Source organism: Leuciscus leuciscus (genome assembly GCF_965113295.1).
Source record: "Leuciscus leuciscus genome assembly, chromosome: 2".
Lineage (NCBI taxonomy): Eukaryota > Metazoa > Chordata > Actinopteri > Cypriniformes > Leuciscidae > Leuciscus > Leuciscus leuciscus.
The window spans coordinates 48,322,634-48,342,039 of NC_138726.1; the positions used below are offsets into that span (position 1 = coordinate 48,322,634).

At 36.4% G+C, this 19,406-nt stretch overlaps 2 protein-coding genes across 3 annotated transcripts in view; both read left to right on the forward strand.

The window, feature by feature from the left end:
• The window catches only part of dagla (diacylglycerol lipase, alpha), a 39,631-nt gene extending 35,283 nt beyond the window's left edge, over positions 1-4,348 (forward strand). The window contains exons 19-20 of the mRNA XM_082161276.1: positions 321-484; positions 1,243-4,348. Coding sequence (XP_082017402.1) covers positions 321-484; positions 1,243-2,368 — 1,290 coding nt within the window. The 3' untranslated portion in view covers positions 2,369-4,348. The remainder of the gene's footprint in view (positions 1-320; positions 485-1,242) is intronic.
• A 1,935-nt stretch (positions 4,349-6,283) lies between these two features.
• arih1l (ariadne homolog, ubiquitin-conjugating enzyme E2 binding protein, 1 like) lies at positions 6,284-16,112 on the forward strand. 2 transcript variants are annotated; one of them, XM_082154672.1, is made up of 14 exons: positions 6,284-6,689; positions 8,328-8,395; positions 9,015-9,159; positions 9,301-9,393; positions 9,479-9,534; positions 9,621-9,687; positions 10,667-10,773; positions 11,093-11,135; positions 11,258-11,329; positions 11,820-11,950; positions 12,032-12,089; positions 12,300-12,560; positions 12,765-12,877; positions 14,073-14,452. In XM_082154672.1, exons 1-14 carry the CDS (start codon positions 6,384-6,386, stop codon positions 14,095-14,097), a joined length of 1,545 nt encoding a protein of 514 aa, XP_082010798.1. In that variant the 5' UTR covers positions 6,284-6,383; the 3' UTR covers positions 14,098-14,452. The 2 variants fall into 2 exon arrangements, with proteins under 2 accessions (XP_082010798.1, XP_082010797.1); XM_082154671.1 differs by lacking the exon at positions 14,073-14,452 and adding an exon at positions 15,165-16,112 and having other exon boundaries at positions 6,285-6,689.
• Positions 16,113-19,406: the final 3,294 nt, after the last annotated feature.

Consider the following 19,406-nt stretch of genomic DNA (forward strand, 5'->3'; position numbering starts at 1 on the left):
CCTAGTATGTGTACATATCATTTTCCTAGTGATTTATTTAAAGACAATTATGCTTAATCTGCATGTTGACATCGCAACTATTAAATATGTGAAATTTCACTTTTCCTTATAAAAATGTATTCAGGTGCATTCATTTTGCACCACTAATGATGTATTTTTTGCACACTTGTATATAAATAACGCTTTTCACAGTGTCAAGTAGGCTGTGAGACCTGCTTGTTTTTGTCTTTTCATAAATTCATGTACATTTTATTCTTATTTTTGTTTTTGTTTTTTTATCACTCTCCCATTCTCTTTCTATGTCCCTCTGTGTCATGTAGGTGTTGGAAAACTATAATAAAGGGAAAACAGCTTTACTGTCTGCTGCTAAGATAATGGTTAGTCCTACAGAAGTGGACCTGAATCCAGAAACGATCTTCCTCGATGCCTCTAATTCAGCACATCCCACGCCTGCCACACATCACCGCAGAAACAGTAGTGTCCGGTGAGTTCTGCAAGGGCCAATCACTGTTTGAAACAAGCTGACTGACCAATCAGTCCATGCCAATGAGTGATAAATAATGTTGATTTTCTTGAGGTGTTTTTAAGCATTTCTTATCGTTTGATTTTAACACTATCGCCTGTCCTCCTCACTCATGCTGACTGCAGAGGTACTGTGTATGGTAGTATACAGTTCCCCCCTCGTCCTCTCTGGTTTAGTAGAACAGCACAGCCTAGGCGTTAGTCACCTTAGTGTTGCCTAACCATAATCCTCTTCCCCTCTTTCTGATTTTTTCCCCCTTTTTTCCCTGTTTTCTCCTAAATTTATTATTTTATTTCTACTATTCTTATTATTTGTTTGTACACTATACAACACATTTTATATTATTTGTCATCTTTATTTATTTATATATATATATATATATTGTTTATTAATGTATTGATTGATTGAATATTAATAAATGTAAAACATTATGTAATGTTTACATATAAAATGATATATACTTTTTATTATTTTATATAATTTTTGATATGTTGAATTTTTTTTACATTTATATTTTTTGTCTTACATCACACTTGTTATTTCCCCCCATTTATGGCATCTTTTAAATATGCTCTTTTTTTCACTTATGGATTTTTTTTGTCATCAACCTTTTTTTTTTCATTCCCTCATTTATTTGTCATCAACAACTCTTCCATACTGGCCGTTTATTTTCTCCACATGCTACTCTACTCCTGTGCCCACTTCCTGTCCTGCTGTAGTTCCTGTGCCCGCTCTGAGATCTCACTGGATGGCTTCTCGGAGTGTCCGCCTCCTCCTGTTCCTGTGGTGCTCACCGGAGCCCGTGAGCGATTGGCCGTGGAGCTGCGGGAGCGAAAAGCTCCCCTGGCCATCATGGAAAGTCTTTCTGACGCTGAATCTGTCTACAGCTTGGACTCCCGGCGATCATCTGCCGCCCTGAGGGGCTCACCCTGTCTGGGGGGTCTACCTTTCCCTTTGGATGCTCCCATCCCAGAAGAGAATCCCTCGCTGTGCTCCCGCACAGAGCTGCTGGCCGCAGACGGCTTGAGCCAGGGCACAGTGGACCTTGAGCTGGGGGAAACCGGCCCTTACTGCCCTACTCCTCCGGAACTAGAAGTAATCTCCAATGACGCCCATCATCTCCCTTTCAACACCCGCAACGGCAGGCACTTCTCTTCACACTTGGTTGGACAAACTACTGTAGATCAAGCGACCAGTCAGGGCAAGAACTTCCGGCGGTCTTCAGAAACACCTGTGGCTTTCCAGCCATCAGCTGTTCGTAACAGTCAAGAATCCTGCCCTGTAGCACCCCAGTCTAGTTCTATGCCAGAAAAGCTCAGCGAAATGCCCAAGGATAGAGAGTTTGAAGGGGGAGAAGTCAACGTTGAGCTTGAGAGTGGCCGGTCCCAGACTCTTCCATCAGTTTCGCCACTGTCCAATGGCACTCCCAGTCAGGCTGTCCTGGAGTTCGCCCAATACCTGGACTCTCTGTTTAGGCTCGATGGCAGCAGCTCTCCACCTCTCGAGCTGTCTGATGCAGAGTCCGAGTCTGGAAGGGGATCTTACAGTCAGGCGGAAGGACACCAATCGGATCAGTGTGTGAAAAACGCAGACAGTGACAGGCAGCTACTGGCCAGAGCAACTCTAGAGCCCAACTTGGTTCCCAAGCCCCCTCGCACCTTTGCTGGCTCGGCCGACCCTTCCTCCGGCATTTCTCTTTCTCCGTCCTTTCCACTCTCGTCCTCCGGAGAACTCAATGATTTCTCTCCTGCTGATGGAGCGCTACCCACCAACCATATGTCGACGCTACGAACTTCTGTTGCTTGCCCCAACCCCAAGGAAACTGCATTGTCATCAATGGTGTAGTGGTCCACTGTCAAACCTCAACATATTCTGTTTATTTATTTTACCCTACAGTTACTCCTACGGTTTCCTTTCCCAACACTCAGTGGGTCCACTTTCTTTAATCTTTATGAACCGATTGTAGAAACGTGCATGCGTAGCAACGCGGCCAGTCCGAGACTTCCAGACTTATGGACCGTTAAGGATTCATCAAGAACAGAAGACCTCATTTTGTACTATTGTAAGACATGTATTTGCTGAATGCATTGTGTCTTGTGCATCACCATTATGAAGTGTCCTAATTTCTGCCTGCAACACATTAGGTGCTGAGAGACTCCTTTGAACACGAAAGATGTTGCTAGCATATAAAGAAGCTTGCACAATGACCATACGTTCACATTGAAACTAATGTTACGGTAATGTTTACATTGACGCCACAGAACACCAAGCTATCACAAAGGTTGGCAGTTCCATATAAGGGAAAAGCTGGGATAGGCGAAAAGGCAAGACTGAGTTAAGGGGAGGGGAGCACACAAGCTGTGGGGTATATTTCCTCAGGACTTTCAAGAATGAAGAATGAGACAAAGATGTCTCAGGCAAAGGATAATAATTTTTTTTGGATTGTACTTTTTCATTTTTTAATTGAAGATTGTGTGGAATATCCTGCTGAGTATGTGTAATTGGTGGCACTGACGATTGGTGGACATCTATGAGTTCTTAATGTGCATGAGAAAATACTGTATGCTCGTGTAAAACGTTTAATTTTGCTAACTTTTGTCATCTCTTATTTACATAAATCCACTTGAATTTACGCATGCAAGTTTTATATCATTTTTTTCACCCGATTGCCAAAAAGCCAACTTCATACAAGTCAAAAGTTTGAACTGTGTGATATTAATATATAATGATAATTACTATTATTATTTATTTTTACAAACCACTGCCCATAAATGCAAATGACATCAGGAAGAGCTGAATGGTACAGGACATGCACCAGTCACAAAATGCGCCCTTTAAATGGTTTGCCTGAAACTGCGATGCAGTACATGTCCTTCAAGAAAAGTCTCATTCGGTATGGGTATGGAGTGCAATCAGTAGCAAAATAAGCATAGAGAGATTTCTTCTCATCTGCTTTTTTAAAAAATCATTTCTACTGTTGTTGCTATATTATAATAAAAATTGGTTTATCTCAACGGCAAAATATTTTAATAACTTAGACTTGCTTTTTATATATCGTTTTAGGATAAAGTGTTTGAGTTTTTGGGTGGTTGTGTGAAAAAGTACAGCAGTTTGTCACAACAGTTTCGCACAAGTATTTTATTTTGTATGCTATTGATTGTTTCAAAAAATGTTATTTAGCACAATTCCCATGCTTTCATGCTTTGATCGCATGCAATAATTTGTTAGTTATAGGTTCAGATTTAGCTTTTTGCCAATTTGGCTTTTTTTCCTGATGTAAATGTAAAATAAATGATCAAAAGTCTGGCATATTAAGTACTTATTTTCCTGTTCTATAGTTGCTGCTTTACTAAATAACTAATTACTTCATAAACTGTGACTGCTGTACTTTTTCACAAAAAGTTGTGTTGAGCACTGCCTTTTCACGTGAGTGTAAATACTGTCTTGTTTCAGTTGTTGTGTTCAAAAAATAGATATAAAGTCAATGGGACTTATCAATAAAAAAGCTCTATCATGTACCATAGTGATGACTTTATCTCAGATGTATAGCTATATTGATATATCTACAGTATAAATTATAAATAGAGAAAAATAATTACTATTCAGGAACAAAACTCTGAGACTGTGGCCATATGTTTACTTAAAAAAATATATAAGGATTGAACCATCATTCTTTAAAAAAAGAAAAAGAAAAGAAATAACTCTTTTCATGTCTGTCACTATACCCTGCCAGTCTTTTAACTTTTAAGAATGAGAATGTATTTAAATGCACACACTTACACTGCCCTGCCTGTAATAGAATAAAACATATGGATCTAAGACTGACTTTGTTTCTTGAATTTGTTTCTTGAAAAATCTTGAATTTATGAGAAATCTATGTCTACTAAACAACAGTTAATCCTGTTGGTTAAGCACTTCCTTTCACTGACCATTTGTTACTGTCTTGGTTTAGATTATATCTCTTCATTCAGATTTTCCAATCAAAATCATCTAAAGTTACCGCTGGTGTTCCTCAGGGTTCTGTCTTGGGTCCTCTTCTATTTATCATTTACATAATTCCTCTTGGTTGTATTTTTAGGAAATATAGGTAACCATTTTCATTGCTACGCTGATGGCACCCAGCTCTATCTGTCTTCCAAGCCCTCTGGTTTCTTTCTTCCACTTTCTCTGTCTAGCTGTTTAGCTGAAATTAGAGATGGGCTTTCTGATAATTTTCTAAAACTCAATAGGAGTAAAACTGAAGTCCTCCTTGTAGGCAGTGCTGGGTAGATTACTAACTACAAAAATTGTAGTTAGTAACATAATCTAAATTACTAATTTGAAGTCATGTATTCTGACTACTTTTTGATTAATTTTGATCTGACTCGTTTATCACATTGATTTGAATAGGATAATCTTGTACGTATTGATATAAAAATGCAAAGAGAAAAAAATATATTCCATTATGTGTTATCAACAACACGAAATGCATTAAATATTACATTACATCAGGGTTTCCCAGACAGGGGTTCGTGAGTTTAATAAAATGCTATTACGTAATGAAATCGTAATTAAATAATAAATACAATCAATAGATAATTTTTAAATAAAAACAACCAAAATAAAACATTTATTTAAAAAAAAAATATTTGTTTACCTGTCATATGACCATTAACCGACACCAGAGAACTGTTAACTTTTTATTATTTTTTATTATTGGCTTGATTTTATTATTGACCTTACTAAGGACTTATATATATTAGGGAAAAGAGGTTCAGCTGACAATAAAGTTGGGAAATCCCGGTTAAGAGTCTAGGTGTCATCCTCAATAGCACTTGATTCTTCAAAGCCAATGATACTTTTATATTTATACATTAATACCAAATGTGTTCACTAGTGTCAGGCCCAGAATAAAAGAATGTCAGTTTCTGTGTGAATTCATTTGGCAAAATGAATATTTCATGAATAAATATAAAACTGATATTGATTCAAAATGTGTAATAGGGTAAAATTCATTTCAAGGAGACTTATTTTACTATATTAGTGAGAAAATATTTTTGTCGCATGAAGGACCACAGTAATAAAAATCCAATTTATATTGTGAAATACATTATTACAGTAAAAGACTATTACTGAAAATTTCAATAAAAGGGGTCTTTATAATTTCTACCCCTTTGTAGAAACACATATTTTACTTTCTATTTGGCTCAGGAAAATAATCAGTATGCAATATTATTAATATTATTATTATTGAATATTATTTTGGATTATTTTGGAACAAACCAAATACAAGTACAATCCTACATTGGATTATTATTGAATATTATTTTGGATTATTTTGGAACAAACCAAATACAAGTACAATCCTACATTGGATGTATTTAAAAATAAAGGACGGAAGACAAAAAATCTAAAATAAGATAAATGTGTAAATACAATTATATGAAATTAAATATAAAGCGGCAATGAATCAAATTACGCTACATTCAAAAGTTTGTCATACAATTTTGACGCTTTTATTGTTAATTATTTTTAGTGTCATAATTAAGCAATTCAAGTCATGTAGGAAATTATAAAATTTGGGTAATTGTTAAGGAAAATGTAGCCTACATTTATGAATAAAAAATAAATAAAATAATTACATGTCCTATATATTCTATATCATAAATACAATGCGAAAAATAACAAATATTACAATAACAGACATTACAATTGAGAATCGGCGAATGTATTATGTATTGGTCAGGATGTAGTGAGTGACGCAGCAGTGACGCGACGGGTTTCTAATAAGGATCCGCTCAGTCAGTAAAGCGCAGGTCAAACAGCAATACACTCTCACACACTGACACTTTATTATAGTCACCCTATACAACACTGAGACATGGACTCGGACGAGGGCTACAATTATGAGTTTGATGATGAAGAGGAGGAGGAAGAAGAGGAGGAGGAGTGCAGCGAGGACAGCGGCGAGGAGGAGGCCGAGGATGACACCCTGGACCTGGGCGAGGTGGAACTGCTGGACCCCGCGGTGGCCGGAGGAGAGCCCGACGATTGCGTTGACACCGGCGGCGGCGGCGGCCTGGGGCCCGGGCAGGAGGACGAGGACTACCGCTTCGAGGTTTTGACCACCGAGCAGATCCTCCAGCACATGGTTGAGTGCATCAGGGAGGTCAACGAGGTCATACAGGTACATAGCAAACAGTTTTATTGTGATTTTTCCAACGACTTTATTAGTTTGTTTATATGGATGACTGATGCTGTTAGCATTAGCATTAGCGAATAACTGAAACGAGAGGCCGAATGATGCGAAAATTAAGCGGGTTTTTTTTATATATATTTTTTTATCTCAATGGTGTTGCTTTAACTCTTTTATTTTTGCGTTTTGGTGTTTTTGTGTTATTTTAGTGAATTCAGGTGTTTTTTTATGACCTATATTTAGCTAGTTCTGCTAGCGCCGACCCAGTTTACAGAGACTGAACTTTATTTGACAGCTTTAAAGCATATCTAAACGCATTGTATTTCTTAAATCGTATGTTATGATTCACATATATGTGCGTTTATATTATGTGATTTGTTGTTGTTGTTTTGTAACGTTAGCAGACTAAAGTTCAGCCCTGTCACTTCAGCTAATGCTACTTGACTCATTTGTTTTTAAAATGTGACCGTTTTTAAGCTTGTGAAACATGTTTGGTTCTCCAAACACAAATACACTTTAAAAGGGTTTTGGGGGTTTAAATGTTTTGAACTCAAACCCACATTTATCAAGCATAATAGCATCCAACTTAAGTGGAGATCAGAAAACTTTGGTGAAAAATTACAAATGTTTATTTGTACATGGATGAATGACAACTGCTGGTACCTGTTGTGTATTTTGTAAGTGTTTAGATCAGGTCCAGTAATATATGAAAAACACATGAGCTTTAATGGCTTTCCTTCTTAAAAAGAAAGCTGTATCAGTTTCTGGCATACATGTTGTTATACAAAATAACTTGTTAATCATGTAATATTGGACAATGATGTTGAGTACTTATACATTTGTATAGCTTATGAAAAAAAACTTAAATATTATTGTTGTGTTGGGATTTTATAAGATGAACCTGTCAAAACAATACCAGACAGTTTTCCTTGATTTCTTACATCACCCCTAAGTTGAGCTGTTGAAGCCTTCATGGTGCAATAGTGAAAATAAAATGTCATTGTTTTGGATGGACACCCATTCAATCTCAGGTTGGCATTTGAATGAACCTCAGAATTCTGAAACCGAAATGAAAAAGTGCTGTTATTTTTCTCAAAACCAACTGAAATGAAAAAATTATTTGCTTATAATCCCTGCTGCCTGCACATGACAGACTTTATGGAAGCTTGTTTCTGCTACTGAATAAAATAAAGGTCATTTTTGCTGCTTTTTTTATTCCGTGGTGGAAACAAGCTTCCATAAAACTTGCTGTTTCCAAACAAAGGAAAAATGTAGCCTATGTATATCGGATATTGGCAAAAATCCAGTATCATGCATCCCTTTAAAACATATTTCAAGAGTAATAAGTACAGATAAATCTGGGTTTCTTGTGACTAAGTTCCACTTACAAAATTCGGAATATTTTTCTATGATTTGGTGCGAAAAAACCTTAACTTTGATCGATCCAGTTATTAGTTCTTCCTCAAAAGTGCAGACTGTGTCAAGTTGGTACCTTGAAAATACAACAGGAAAAACCTCTGCAGAAGCCCAGATAAAGTTGCATAAAGTCAGCTAGATTAAAGATAATCTTTTCGAACTAAACTGAGACTTGGTTTAACTAGGTCTGTCACTCAATATTGTCTTTTTCAGAACCCAGCTACGATTACCAGAATACTCCTTAGTCACTTCAACTGGGACAAAGAGAAGCTTATGGAGAGGCATGTCATTTTTCTTCATTTATTTTATTATATTTATTTATTTTAACATTGTCATATATTTGCAATGCTTGGTTAAACAATGTTATGATTAGGGATGCACCGAAATGAAAACCAAAATTCCGAGACCGATGCACTTGACCGAAAACCCGAAAATAAAAAATAAATGAATAATAATCAATTCATTATTTAGTTGTCAACACTCAAATAGCTAAAATGGAGTTGTACAAACAAACATTTAAATAACACAAGGCAGGTTTTATATCCTATTTAATAAGAAACTTAATAAAGAGTTGTTTTCATGACAGATTTATTCAGACATACAGTACATTAAATAATGAATACATCACTAACAGGTTGATTGTTTACGCTAACATGGTTTAACTGTGTAGCTATTTCGTGCACGAACAGATGCTGAACAGTCAAAACGTTCCATCGGGTTTCGGTCACTGACTTTGGCCCTCAAAAACCATTTCAGCACAAACCTGAAAATGGCTGTCTCGGACAAAAAAAAATCAGTAGCCAAAATTTCAGTGCATCCCTTGTTATGATAACTTTTAATGGATCTGTTTGCTGACTGAAGAGTTGTCTTCTTCTTCCTCTCAACATTTAAATGGTGCAGGTACTTCGATGGAAATCTGGACAAGTTATTTACAGAGTGCCACGTCATAAACCCCAGTAAAAAGGTCAAAACGCGACCAATGAGCACACGGTCCTCCAGTCAGGATTTGCCCTGCCAGATCTGCTATCTCAACTATCCAAACTCGGTCAGTGTCAGTTAGAGCCAAATGTCTCTTCATCAGTTCCTTAGAAAAGCCTATGATATCAAAATTGTGAAGTCCATTGCAGTGACTCATTTTGCACAACTTGATGACTTATTCGGTAGGAATGTGTGTTTCCTTTCCTAGTATTTCACAGGTCTAGAGTGTGGACACAAGTTCTGCGTGCAGTGCTGGGGTGACTATTTAACTACCAAAATCATTGAGGAAGGGATGGGACAGGTGGGTTCCTGTTCAGCTCATTGTAACCTGATATTGGAATCTGCTCTACAATTGTATAATTTTGTTTTTTCTTTTGTTTTTCCAGACCATCTCGTGTCCTGCTCACAACTGTGACATTTTGGTTGACGATAACACTGTAATGTGAGTGCTTTTGTGAATATAACCCATTCATTTTAAGATTTATCTGTTTTAAATAATTTTTTTAATATTTGTTGTTTTTTTGGCAGGCGACTGATCACAGATTCTAAAGTGAAATTGAAGTATCAGCATTTAATCACAAATAGTTTTGTAGAGGTAAGAAGTTCTTTATGTTGGTTGCAAAAAGTTGTGTGTCTGAAATGCAATTGACATTGTGCAAATAGCACATTTGCAACTCCCTGAATAATCTGGGATAGAGATTCCAAATACTAATACCAATATCAAATCAGTATGTAATCATTTTAATTGAGAAACAATTAATTTGTTTTTATAAACTTTTATATACTAACTAACTTTTGTGTTTTCAACGCTTATCCAACTAACATAAATAAACTATAATGGCAATAAACTATTTCGTTGCTGTCGGGCGTAAACCTTGCATGTCCAAGACTGCTACTTTTCTGGAAATGAAAAAAAACACCGTATTTTTAATATAATTAAACTCTGTGATGATATTGTGGCGTTATACATGTTCAGACACTTGCATGTGTCATTATATTGTTAACATTTGACCAACATCAAGCTTAAATGGAGTTACGAGGATTTAAATGCATGCTTTGTCTCTCACTATCACGACCGTATCTGAGGCAGTAAGTGCATCGCATTATGTTTTCATCAATTTACTGATTATAAAGTTTACTGTAGCTATTTGTGCGCTCAGTTTTTTTCTGTCATTTGGCCAAAATCTCATGTTAAGAGAGAAACTGCTTCACACTAGCTATTTAAGACCGTATTGGCTGTGACTCGACAACAAATTTTAGCTCTTTTGATACTTTTCATTGGTTAAATAATTGCAAAAACTCAGACACACATAAAGAGTGACCAACAGTAATGATTTAATGAAAAAAATAAAAATGACAAAATATGGAGATATAAGGTTTCCACTCAACAGTGATGATACATTAACCGTTCTGATGGTAAACCCCTAGCTGATGCTAAATCTATAAAACATATGTGGTGTATTTGTAGTTAAGCTTTCGAATGGCATGAATGTGACGTTTGGGTAAATATCTGTATGCATGCAGTGAACTGTTTTGTAGTCTCTCTCACTGGTTGTCTGTCTGCTCTTCTACAGTGTAACAGACTGTTGAAATGGTGTCCGGCTCCTGACTGCCACCATGTGGTCAAAGTTCAGTATCCTGATGCCAAACCAGTTCGCTGCAAATGCGGGAGACAGTTCTGGTAAGAGTCTGATGCAGAATGCAATGCAGCGCTTCATTGGATTTGCAGCATCCTGTAACTTTATAAGTCACTTCTACAAAAAATATAACCTCACAGGTGATCAAGCTTAACAATTTCATGAAATGTTGCTTGTATACACCGTTGTTTCTGCTGCACACCCTTGTCTGTCATTATTGACTCAGCCTTATGCTGTTGTTATTTTTAATATGTAATAACACCATATTGCTTTGAAACAACATGAAGGTGAGTATATAATGACAGGATTTTCATTTTTGGGTGGACTACTCCCTTTAATTTCTTTTCTTTTTTCAATAACTAGTTTCAATTGTGGAGAGAACTGGCATGACCCTGTTAAATGCAAGGTATGTTAGCACTCATATTAGGTTAGAATATTTCCATTGTTGATATGAATGATGTTATTAGATTAGATTTGTCATGAGAGGTTTTCATTTTCTTTAATAATATTGCTACTCTTCTCTTCAAGTGGTTGAGGAAGTGGATAAAGAAGTGTGATGATGACAGTGAAACATCAAACTGGATTGCAGCAAATACCAAGGTACAAAGACCCCTGAACAGTCAATTGATGATATGAAGTTTATGTACAGTTTGTTGTGTATGTGTTTATTTATTTATTTAATATGTGTACTCTTACGATATTGAGTCCATAAAATTCAGTGTGCTGTGGTATGGAAAACGTGAAAGTATTATTTTAAGTCCACACTTTGTCCAAAAAGAAAAGGATATTTACGTTAAACAGGTCTGGCCATTTGTTTAACAAATTAATTTACATTTATTTTACTGGCAATAGCAAACACACGCAGGACAAAAGAGTGAAAAATAGAAATCTAAATAGAATAGAAAAGCTTCACTTTTTGAAAATTGTACTGCCAGCAATATTTTTATTTATTTAAATAATTTAAAGAACAAGGCAAGTGTATTTTTGTTTGCAATCTGCAACAGACCACAAATGCTCAATAAACCTAACTTGTATTAACTGTAATTAACAGAATATTCCTGTTTCATTTGGGTATTCCTGTTTTTCTTAGGAATGTCCCAAATGTCATGTGACCATTGAAAAAGATGGGGGCTGTAATCACATGGTGTGTCGAAACCAGAGTTGTAAAGCAGAGTTCTGCTGGGTTTGTCTCGGCCCTTGGGAGCCCCATGGCTCTGCTTGGTGAGTCTACTTCACCTCTTATAAATGCTTATGTTTTTATATACACATGATACATTGAAATAACATATACGCTGATTATAGGTACAACTGCAATCGCTACAATGAAGATGATGCTAAGGCAGCCAGAGATGCTCAGGAGGTACTTTTAGTTGTCATTTGATGCAACATCTCCAATATACAGCAGTCACATGTCATCCTTTATCTAAGTATAATTAGCTCTTGCAGGAAAGCATGACTTATTTTGTGGTGGTGCGGCGTATATGCTTGCTCGATCTCTGTTCTGAGCTCGATTCATGGACCTATAACTTGTTTTCTTTTGGAATGAGTGTATGTTGTATCCATGTTGCAGCGTTCCCGTGCAGCCCTGCAACGCTACCTCTTCTACTGCAACCGCTACATGAACCACATGCAGAGTCTGCGCTTCGAGCACAAGCTGTACGCGCAGGTGAAGCAGAAGATGGAGGAGATGCAGCAACACAACATGTCGTGGATCGAGGTGCAGTTCCTGAAGAAGGCCGTGGACGTGCTGTGCCAGTGTCGGTCCACGCTTATGTTCACATACGTCTTCGCCTTCTACCTCAAAAAGAACAACCAGTCCATTATCTTCGAGGTGAGGAGGAAATCGTGCTTCATTTGAATTTCACAAAACCATGTGGTAGACTGTTTTATAGATGATATATACTAAAATAATAATACACCTGCCATTGGTGGGATTAACATTCAGACTATGTTGTAATAGCATCACACTGTTTACACTTCATAGAAATCAACACACCGATTTCTTAATTTTGTTTTGTTTTGTTTTTTTGTAAAGAACAATCAGGCTGATTTGGAGAACGCTACAGAGGTGCTTTCGGGTTATCTAGAGCGAGATATCTCCCAGGATTCTTTGCAAGATATCAAACAGAAAGTTCAGGATAAGTATAGGTGAGACATTTTTCCAAATGCACAATATTGTCTGTTTTTGTTTCTTAAAGGCACACTATGCAAGATTTGTACCTTAATATAACAGCTTCGAAATCATTTCGATGGTTAACGAACTCGTAGTAGGGCGAATCATCCCGATAGCAAAGCGGGTTTGAGAGGTGGCGCCCCGACAAATCTCGCGAGAATCACGACTTGCTTTACGTCACGACGTCACATACATCAACAACATATGAAGCAGCCTCTATGGAAGACACTAGCACGCATTTCAGAAGTGAATCATGGCAGGGTAGACGAAGAAAACGCGGTCGGAAGAGTCAAGGAAAAGAAAACGAGAAACTGACCGCGTGAGGAACCGGACAAGAGTCTCACTCGGTCAGGCTTTCACTCGTTGGCGAGAGCTAAAAAGCAGCAATGGGTGCAACAGCAATGCTTACCTGGCGTTCTTGTTGATGGACTAGTAGACATCTTCGGAGGCTATCTGTGCCTGTTCGATGTCCGACGCTTTCGAACGTGTTGTGTCAGGAGGAGAAATAGGGATAGATCACAGCCAGACAAACTCACGGAGGCCATTGGCATCTCACAACTTGCACTTTATTCCCCAATCGAACTCGTGTAACTGTCTGTCACACGTTCTACCGTCCACAGTGTTACTTGATAAACAAAAGTAGGATAAGAATGATCATCAAACTGAAATAACCCGCATACATGGGGTGTTCGAGGCACACATACAGTACAGACTGCCGACAGTTCAACAGGGCGCACGCAGCTCTTAAAGGGGCCACACCTTATTTCCACTCGTTACAGCTTCCATCCTACTGAACAGGTACCGGTATAGAGGGCGGAAGGGATCAGGCCGTGAGTGCAGAGACGGCTCTGCGTGAGCGGTATTTACGACAGTAACGTTAAATACAAGTACTCCACAGCGACTCTAGGGGTCGCTGTTTGACAAAAAGGAAAGCTGCATAGTGTGCCTTTAAATGCATGACATTATGTTGACTGCTGCAGTTTTATTTTAGTATTTTATTACTATAAAATATAAGTATTATAAGTTATATAAGTATATTATTTTTTATAAGCTTTTATTTTTATATGTTCAGGTTTCATTTTAATTTTAGTTGAAGTTTTAGTAATTTTGTTATGTACTTTTTGTCCTTTTTTTATTTTATTTTTTATATATATATTCCCCTCCATGAAGCTGTGAAAAAAAGCACCATTTTTGAATCTAACACATCGGGCAGGTTTGATGTCATTGATGGCAAAACGCCATTGATTCTTGCTTGTATTCGGGGAAAGTGTAAAGCACAAGTTTGAATGTGGGATGGAAAATGAGAGGGTATCAGTGAATGATGCATGGACACATGATGATTTAGACTTATTACACAGTGAATGTAATTAAATGTACACACTAGTGATGCACTGAAATGAGAATTCTTGGTTGAAAAAGAAACTGGTGATTTCTGGAGACACTGGGTTGAAAATTCTCATTATAAATTAGCATTTATTTGAAATGACTTTTCAAATTCTCTAATGATGAATTTTTTACTTTTATATACAAATAAAAAATATTTATATATATTTAAAAATATATATAATTACACTAACTTCATTGGAGTAAATTTACAACAGTAAATTTTTGGAATATTGTTTAAATAAATTGACAGCTGTATAGTATACGGTTTCTTACCGTATTTTACACAGAGATCTTTCTTTTTGTGTTACGATATGCAGAAAGTGGAAGGCAGTGACTTCAAAATAACTCTCAAACAGATTTGATGTAATACAAACACATCTGTGCCTGTTGCCTCCAACATCTGTTACAATGATGTGAGATGTTGGTTAATCTCTTTCAGCGTAGTGCATGTGCACAATCTGTTTGAGAACATAAAACTCTTTATTTATCAACCAGCATTCAAAGAGGAGCATCTAGACAAATGCTCATTTAAAATATTTGTTGTCACATTGTGCACATTAATAAATAGGATAAGCACAAAAGTATGCTAAAAGTTCCTGTTATCCAATCTGTTAAAGTTTAATTTTCCATTTATGTTTTCTGCCTAATGTCTCTTTCCGCTGAAAATGTTTTATGGCATTTTGAGGTATCCCTAGTACAGACCCATTTGAACTCTGTATTCTCCAGTCAAAAATGCCTTTATAGAAACCCATGTCCACTGGAATGATTTCCACTACAAATCCAAATGTTATAAAGCAATCACTAATAGGAAACATTATTAAAATGTGTTGAGCTTCTCACATTTGAGGACTTTTCTGCGTTTCTCCTCCCGTTTAGATACTGTGAGAGTCGGCGACGAGTGCTGCTACAGCACGTTCATGAGGGCTATGAGAAAGACTTGTGGGAGTACATTGAAGACTGAGCAAAACTGCTGCATCACAAGCATATTGGAGCAAATAAAAGCAGTGAAGTGCTGTGGTCTCCAGTCCAGTCACAGCTTTGGTGTCGCCATCACCGCAAGCCCCTCTCCATGTTGCATCCTTTTTACGTGGCATCTGGATTTTTGTCATTATTTAGAGTTTGTTCATTTTACTGAAAAGGTAGAATATTCAAATAAAACTCCTACGTCAGTATTGCAGTCTGTAAGAGTTGATTGTCGACACGGCACGGAAATGTATTCCGTTCTCCATGCTTTCCGTGGAGATTCTTCAGTAGTCCGTTTTTATTTTTTAAGTGCTTTTCGTCTGAAGTCGTTTTTATAGTTCAGATTGGCTTGTCTTAAGCATAGCTTTTACAGGTCTGAGCCATGCAGAGTGTGTTGTGCTTTGGGGATGCTTTGTGTTTTGGGGCGGAAGTGTGTATTTCAAGCTGTAAATAGCACACTTGCATGTAACATGGAGTGGGATGCATCTTTTTTTTGTTTGTTTGTTTTTTTTGCAAAATATTTATTCTTTACAGATATTCAAGAATGTGTTTAAACAACATGAGAATAGGCCACGTGACGTTTTTTTTCCTCGTGGTTTGTTTTTGTTGTTTTTTCGCTGGAGGTTGAAAACCTTTCCAGAAAGTTGCACACCCAAATCAGAGGCATAGTAACAGCAGGGTAACTGTAGCCTTAATTACATGCATATATATATACACACACACACATACACAATTAATAAAAAGTAGAATTCGGTGAATCTCACACGGAAATATCTGGGTCATATTTAACCCTGAAATCAAAAGAAAAAGAATTTAATTATATTTTGCAAGAAATATAGAAAAATATTGAAGAAAATATAGCCTCATTTAAGAACCAGTAGATTTTTTTTTTCCTACATTGTAACAATTATGCTCCATTAAATTCATGAAAATTAAACCAGCCAGGTTTACAACTCATTCATTTAGGTATTACAGTAATTCTTATCCAGTCTCATTCATTAGATTTTTTTTTAAATATCAGCATAAATTCAGTACAGCAGATCTACTATGATTTACACATTTTTTTTACATTAGAAAAATGAGAATTTGAGGTTTAATTATCATGAAAATGTCAGTGCAAAAATATTATTTAATATTCACCAAAAATATAATTTTATTTTTTTTATTCAAAATGAAATGTCTTAATTATTATTATTTTTTTTTTTTTTACATTTGTTTTGGTGGTGAAATATGACCCAGAAATGTTCTTGACCGTTTACATGAGATTCAACAAATTGCTCTCATTGTCTAATGCAGTTTTGGAAGTGAACATTTTAGATGTTTGGTTTGAGCTAAGATCGACTAGATAGAACATGCACTCGTACCTTTTTATGAACCATCTCGTCCTAGTTGATGTTTAGCTGAGCGTTGATCTCTTTAAAACAGCTGTTATATATCGAACACACACTACCAGATGTTCCATGAGAGCAAACTTGAGTGACATTCACTCACTAACAACTAAAGTCTCAAATGCTTTTACCTGTTTTACTTTTCATTTACTTTTAAATGTATGCACCTTTTGTAGTGTGAGAGAAGGCCGATGGTTTATTGAAAGCACTGTCGTATTTCTTTACATGACTGCCAAGTGGTTATGAGGCTTACTGGTACTGACTATCAAGCACTATGTGGAGTAGATATAACTGAAGCCTTGCATTGATGAGCCTGGCTGTTAAGAACAAAAAGTTGGCCTTTTCTGGTAAACTTATAAGGCAAATATGAGCGCTGTGTTTACACTAATGTCAGAAATGGCAAGAGACATCAAGTTCAGGACAGAACGTGAGCAGATGTGACACTCGTTGTTTTTATTATTGTTATTCTGTAAGAGTTTACCGGCAAGTCACTGTTTGTACTTCCTTTAGGTCATTACTTCACACTGTTTGAATGCATGGTATTCATTCTCAGTGCATCAAACATGTTTGCATCTGAATTCGGTTTACAGCAGCTTCTACTAATTCTAATGTCACATTTTATGGACTCCATGATTGGCACCTGGAGTTTGTGCTCATGTTTTATTAAAGGTGGGGGGGGGGGGGATTGAGGGACAGCAATGTTCCCTGTGCTGACAGATGAGATTTCTTCACCAAAGTGTGAATATATGGATTAAAAATGAACAGTCTCTAATTTAGAGAAATGTTCATCTACGGTGGCTTTCCTGTGTTATAACCATTCTTATAATAAAAATAAAAAAATGTCCTATTTAAATAAATCTCATTCAAAAGTATCTGGGTGGAATCATTGCTTTATTTGGTACTACCTGAAATTTTTTAACAGTTTGTCTTATATGGTCATTATAATTAGTTAGTAATATATGTATTACTACTTCTGTATATTTATTTGGTAACACTATACAATAAGGTTTCATTAGTTAACTACTTTAGTTAACATGAACTAAGAATGAACTTCTACAGCATTTGTTAATCTGAATGTAAATTTCAACATTAACTAATGCATTATTAAAATCGAAAGTTTTATTTAACATTAATGCAATGTTGAACTAACATGAAAAATGAACTTATTTCTTAGTTATTTTTATTAACTAACATTAACAAAGATTAATACTGTAACAAAAATGTATCGCTCTATGTTAGTTAATATTATAACGTGCTCAAAATGTTGCTGTGTTGATGTTAATGATGTTATTGTTAAAGGGATAGTTCATCCAAAAATGAAAATTGTCATCATTTACTCACCCTCAAGTTATTTGTTTCTTCTGTTGAACACAAAATAACATATTTTAAAGGATGTTGGTAACCAGACAGTTGACGGCACCCATTGACTTACGTAGTAGGAAAGAAAAATACTATGGAAGTCAATGGCTACCGTCAACTGTCTGGTATTCTTTTGTGTTTAACAGAAGGAAGTTCTTGAATCATGAACAGAGAAGTACCAGCAGGGGGCGCAATATGCTTCATAAACGAAAAATAAAGGAGGGTCTTTCTCTGCTTCCCCTGTCCTCACTGCGGATGGGTGCGGCTCCACATCACTGCAAGATTCACCGCACTTCATTTTAATGCATGCATGCTTATGTTTATCATACCGTATGAAATAGTTAAAAGGATTGTGTTATTTCCACACTAATATAACTGTAGAGTGTAAAAAACACATCCCTCATGAGGATGAATGGTTAATGAGGTTGGGAAATGTGTAAAAGCAAAATATGCATGTAAAGATATTCAAATGTCTATATACCAACGAATATAAAGAAAAAACGAATTTTGAGGTAATAAGTGCGTCTTTGAAGATCCTCCACTGGGTTTTTTTTTTTTTCTATATGAAACAGGAACTACTTCTTCACACACACACACTCTACAAGTGAAGCCACATAGCATGTTAATGAAATATTAACTTCAACCTGTGCACTAGTTGTCAATCATCAGCCATGCTATTACTTCCTCTTTTGTGGTTCTCCAAATGCATTAAACAATGTCGAGAATGGGCAAGGATTCATTTAAAAAAGACCCACTACCTGATAGTCATACATCAAAGAAACTCAGACACTTCAAGAAATGAAGCCTCAGGGCTAAAAACAGAGCGGTGTGGTTTTAAACGCAGCTCAACTGGAAGAGTGCGTGGTTTGAGTGGTGTGGCTCTATGCTGTATAGGGGGAAACGTGGTATTGACTACAAAGCAACTATTCCAAGCAGTTTGATGCTTAAGTTGAGTTTGCAGATAGAATGTTGCATATATTGCATCATGGGGTATTTATACTTATAGATACTATTGAGTTTCACAAGAAGTGTGATAGACTGTACTATTTTAGAAAAGGCCTGTTTAGGTTTGATGACATTTGTAAACCAGAATGCGACTTCTGAGTGATGAGCAGCGAATATAAGTTCTCAAAATGAATATCCCAGATTGTACTACAGTCAAGATAATAGCTATCTGACAATCTTATTTTAACCTAAAGCCTTTTACCCAGAACAGAAACTAGTGGCCATCTTTAAAAATATCAGAAGATGTGGGTAAGTGAAGAAACCTGGTTTCCACAAGAAAATTTCCAGTGCTCACTGGGAGTTACAACCTTCATGGGGGTACTAATTCACACCATCTGTCATTGTGCTTGTTATGTGATTATTAGGAAACTGGTTGCATCCTCTTCCTACTCAGATATGACAC

What these genes read in the sequence shown, in the direction of transcription:
- arih1l (XM_082154671.1), top strand. Translation starts at nt 6,384, where the DNA reads ATGGACTCGGACGAGGGCTACAATTATGAGTTTGATGATGAAGAGGAG. An exon ending in AGGTCAACGAGGTCATACAG is followed by an intron (nt 6,690 to 8,327) that starts GTACATAGCAAA and finishes TGTCTTTTTCAG; the next exon opens with AACCCAGCTACGATTACCAG. An exon ending in GAGCCCCATGGCTCTGCTTG is followed by an intron (nt 11,951 to 12,031) that starts GTGAGTCTACTT and finishes CGCTGATTATAG; the next exon opens with GTACAACTGCAATCGCTACA.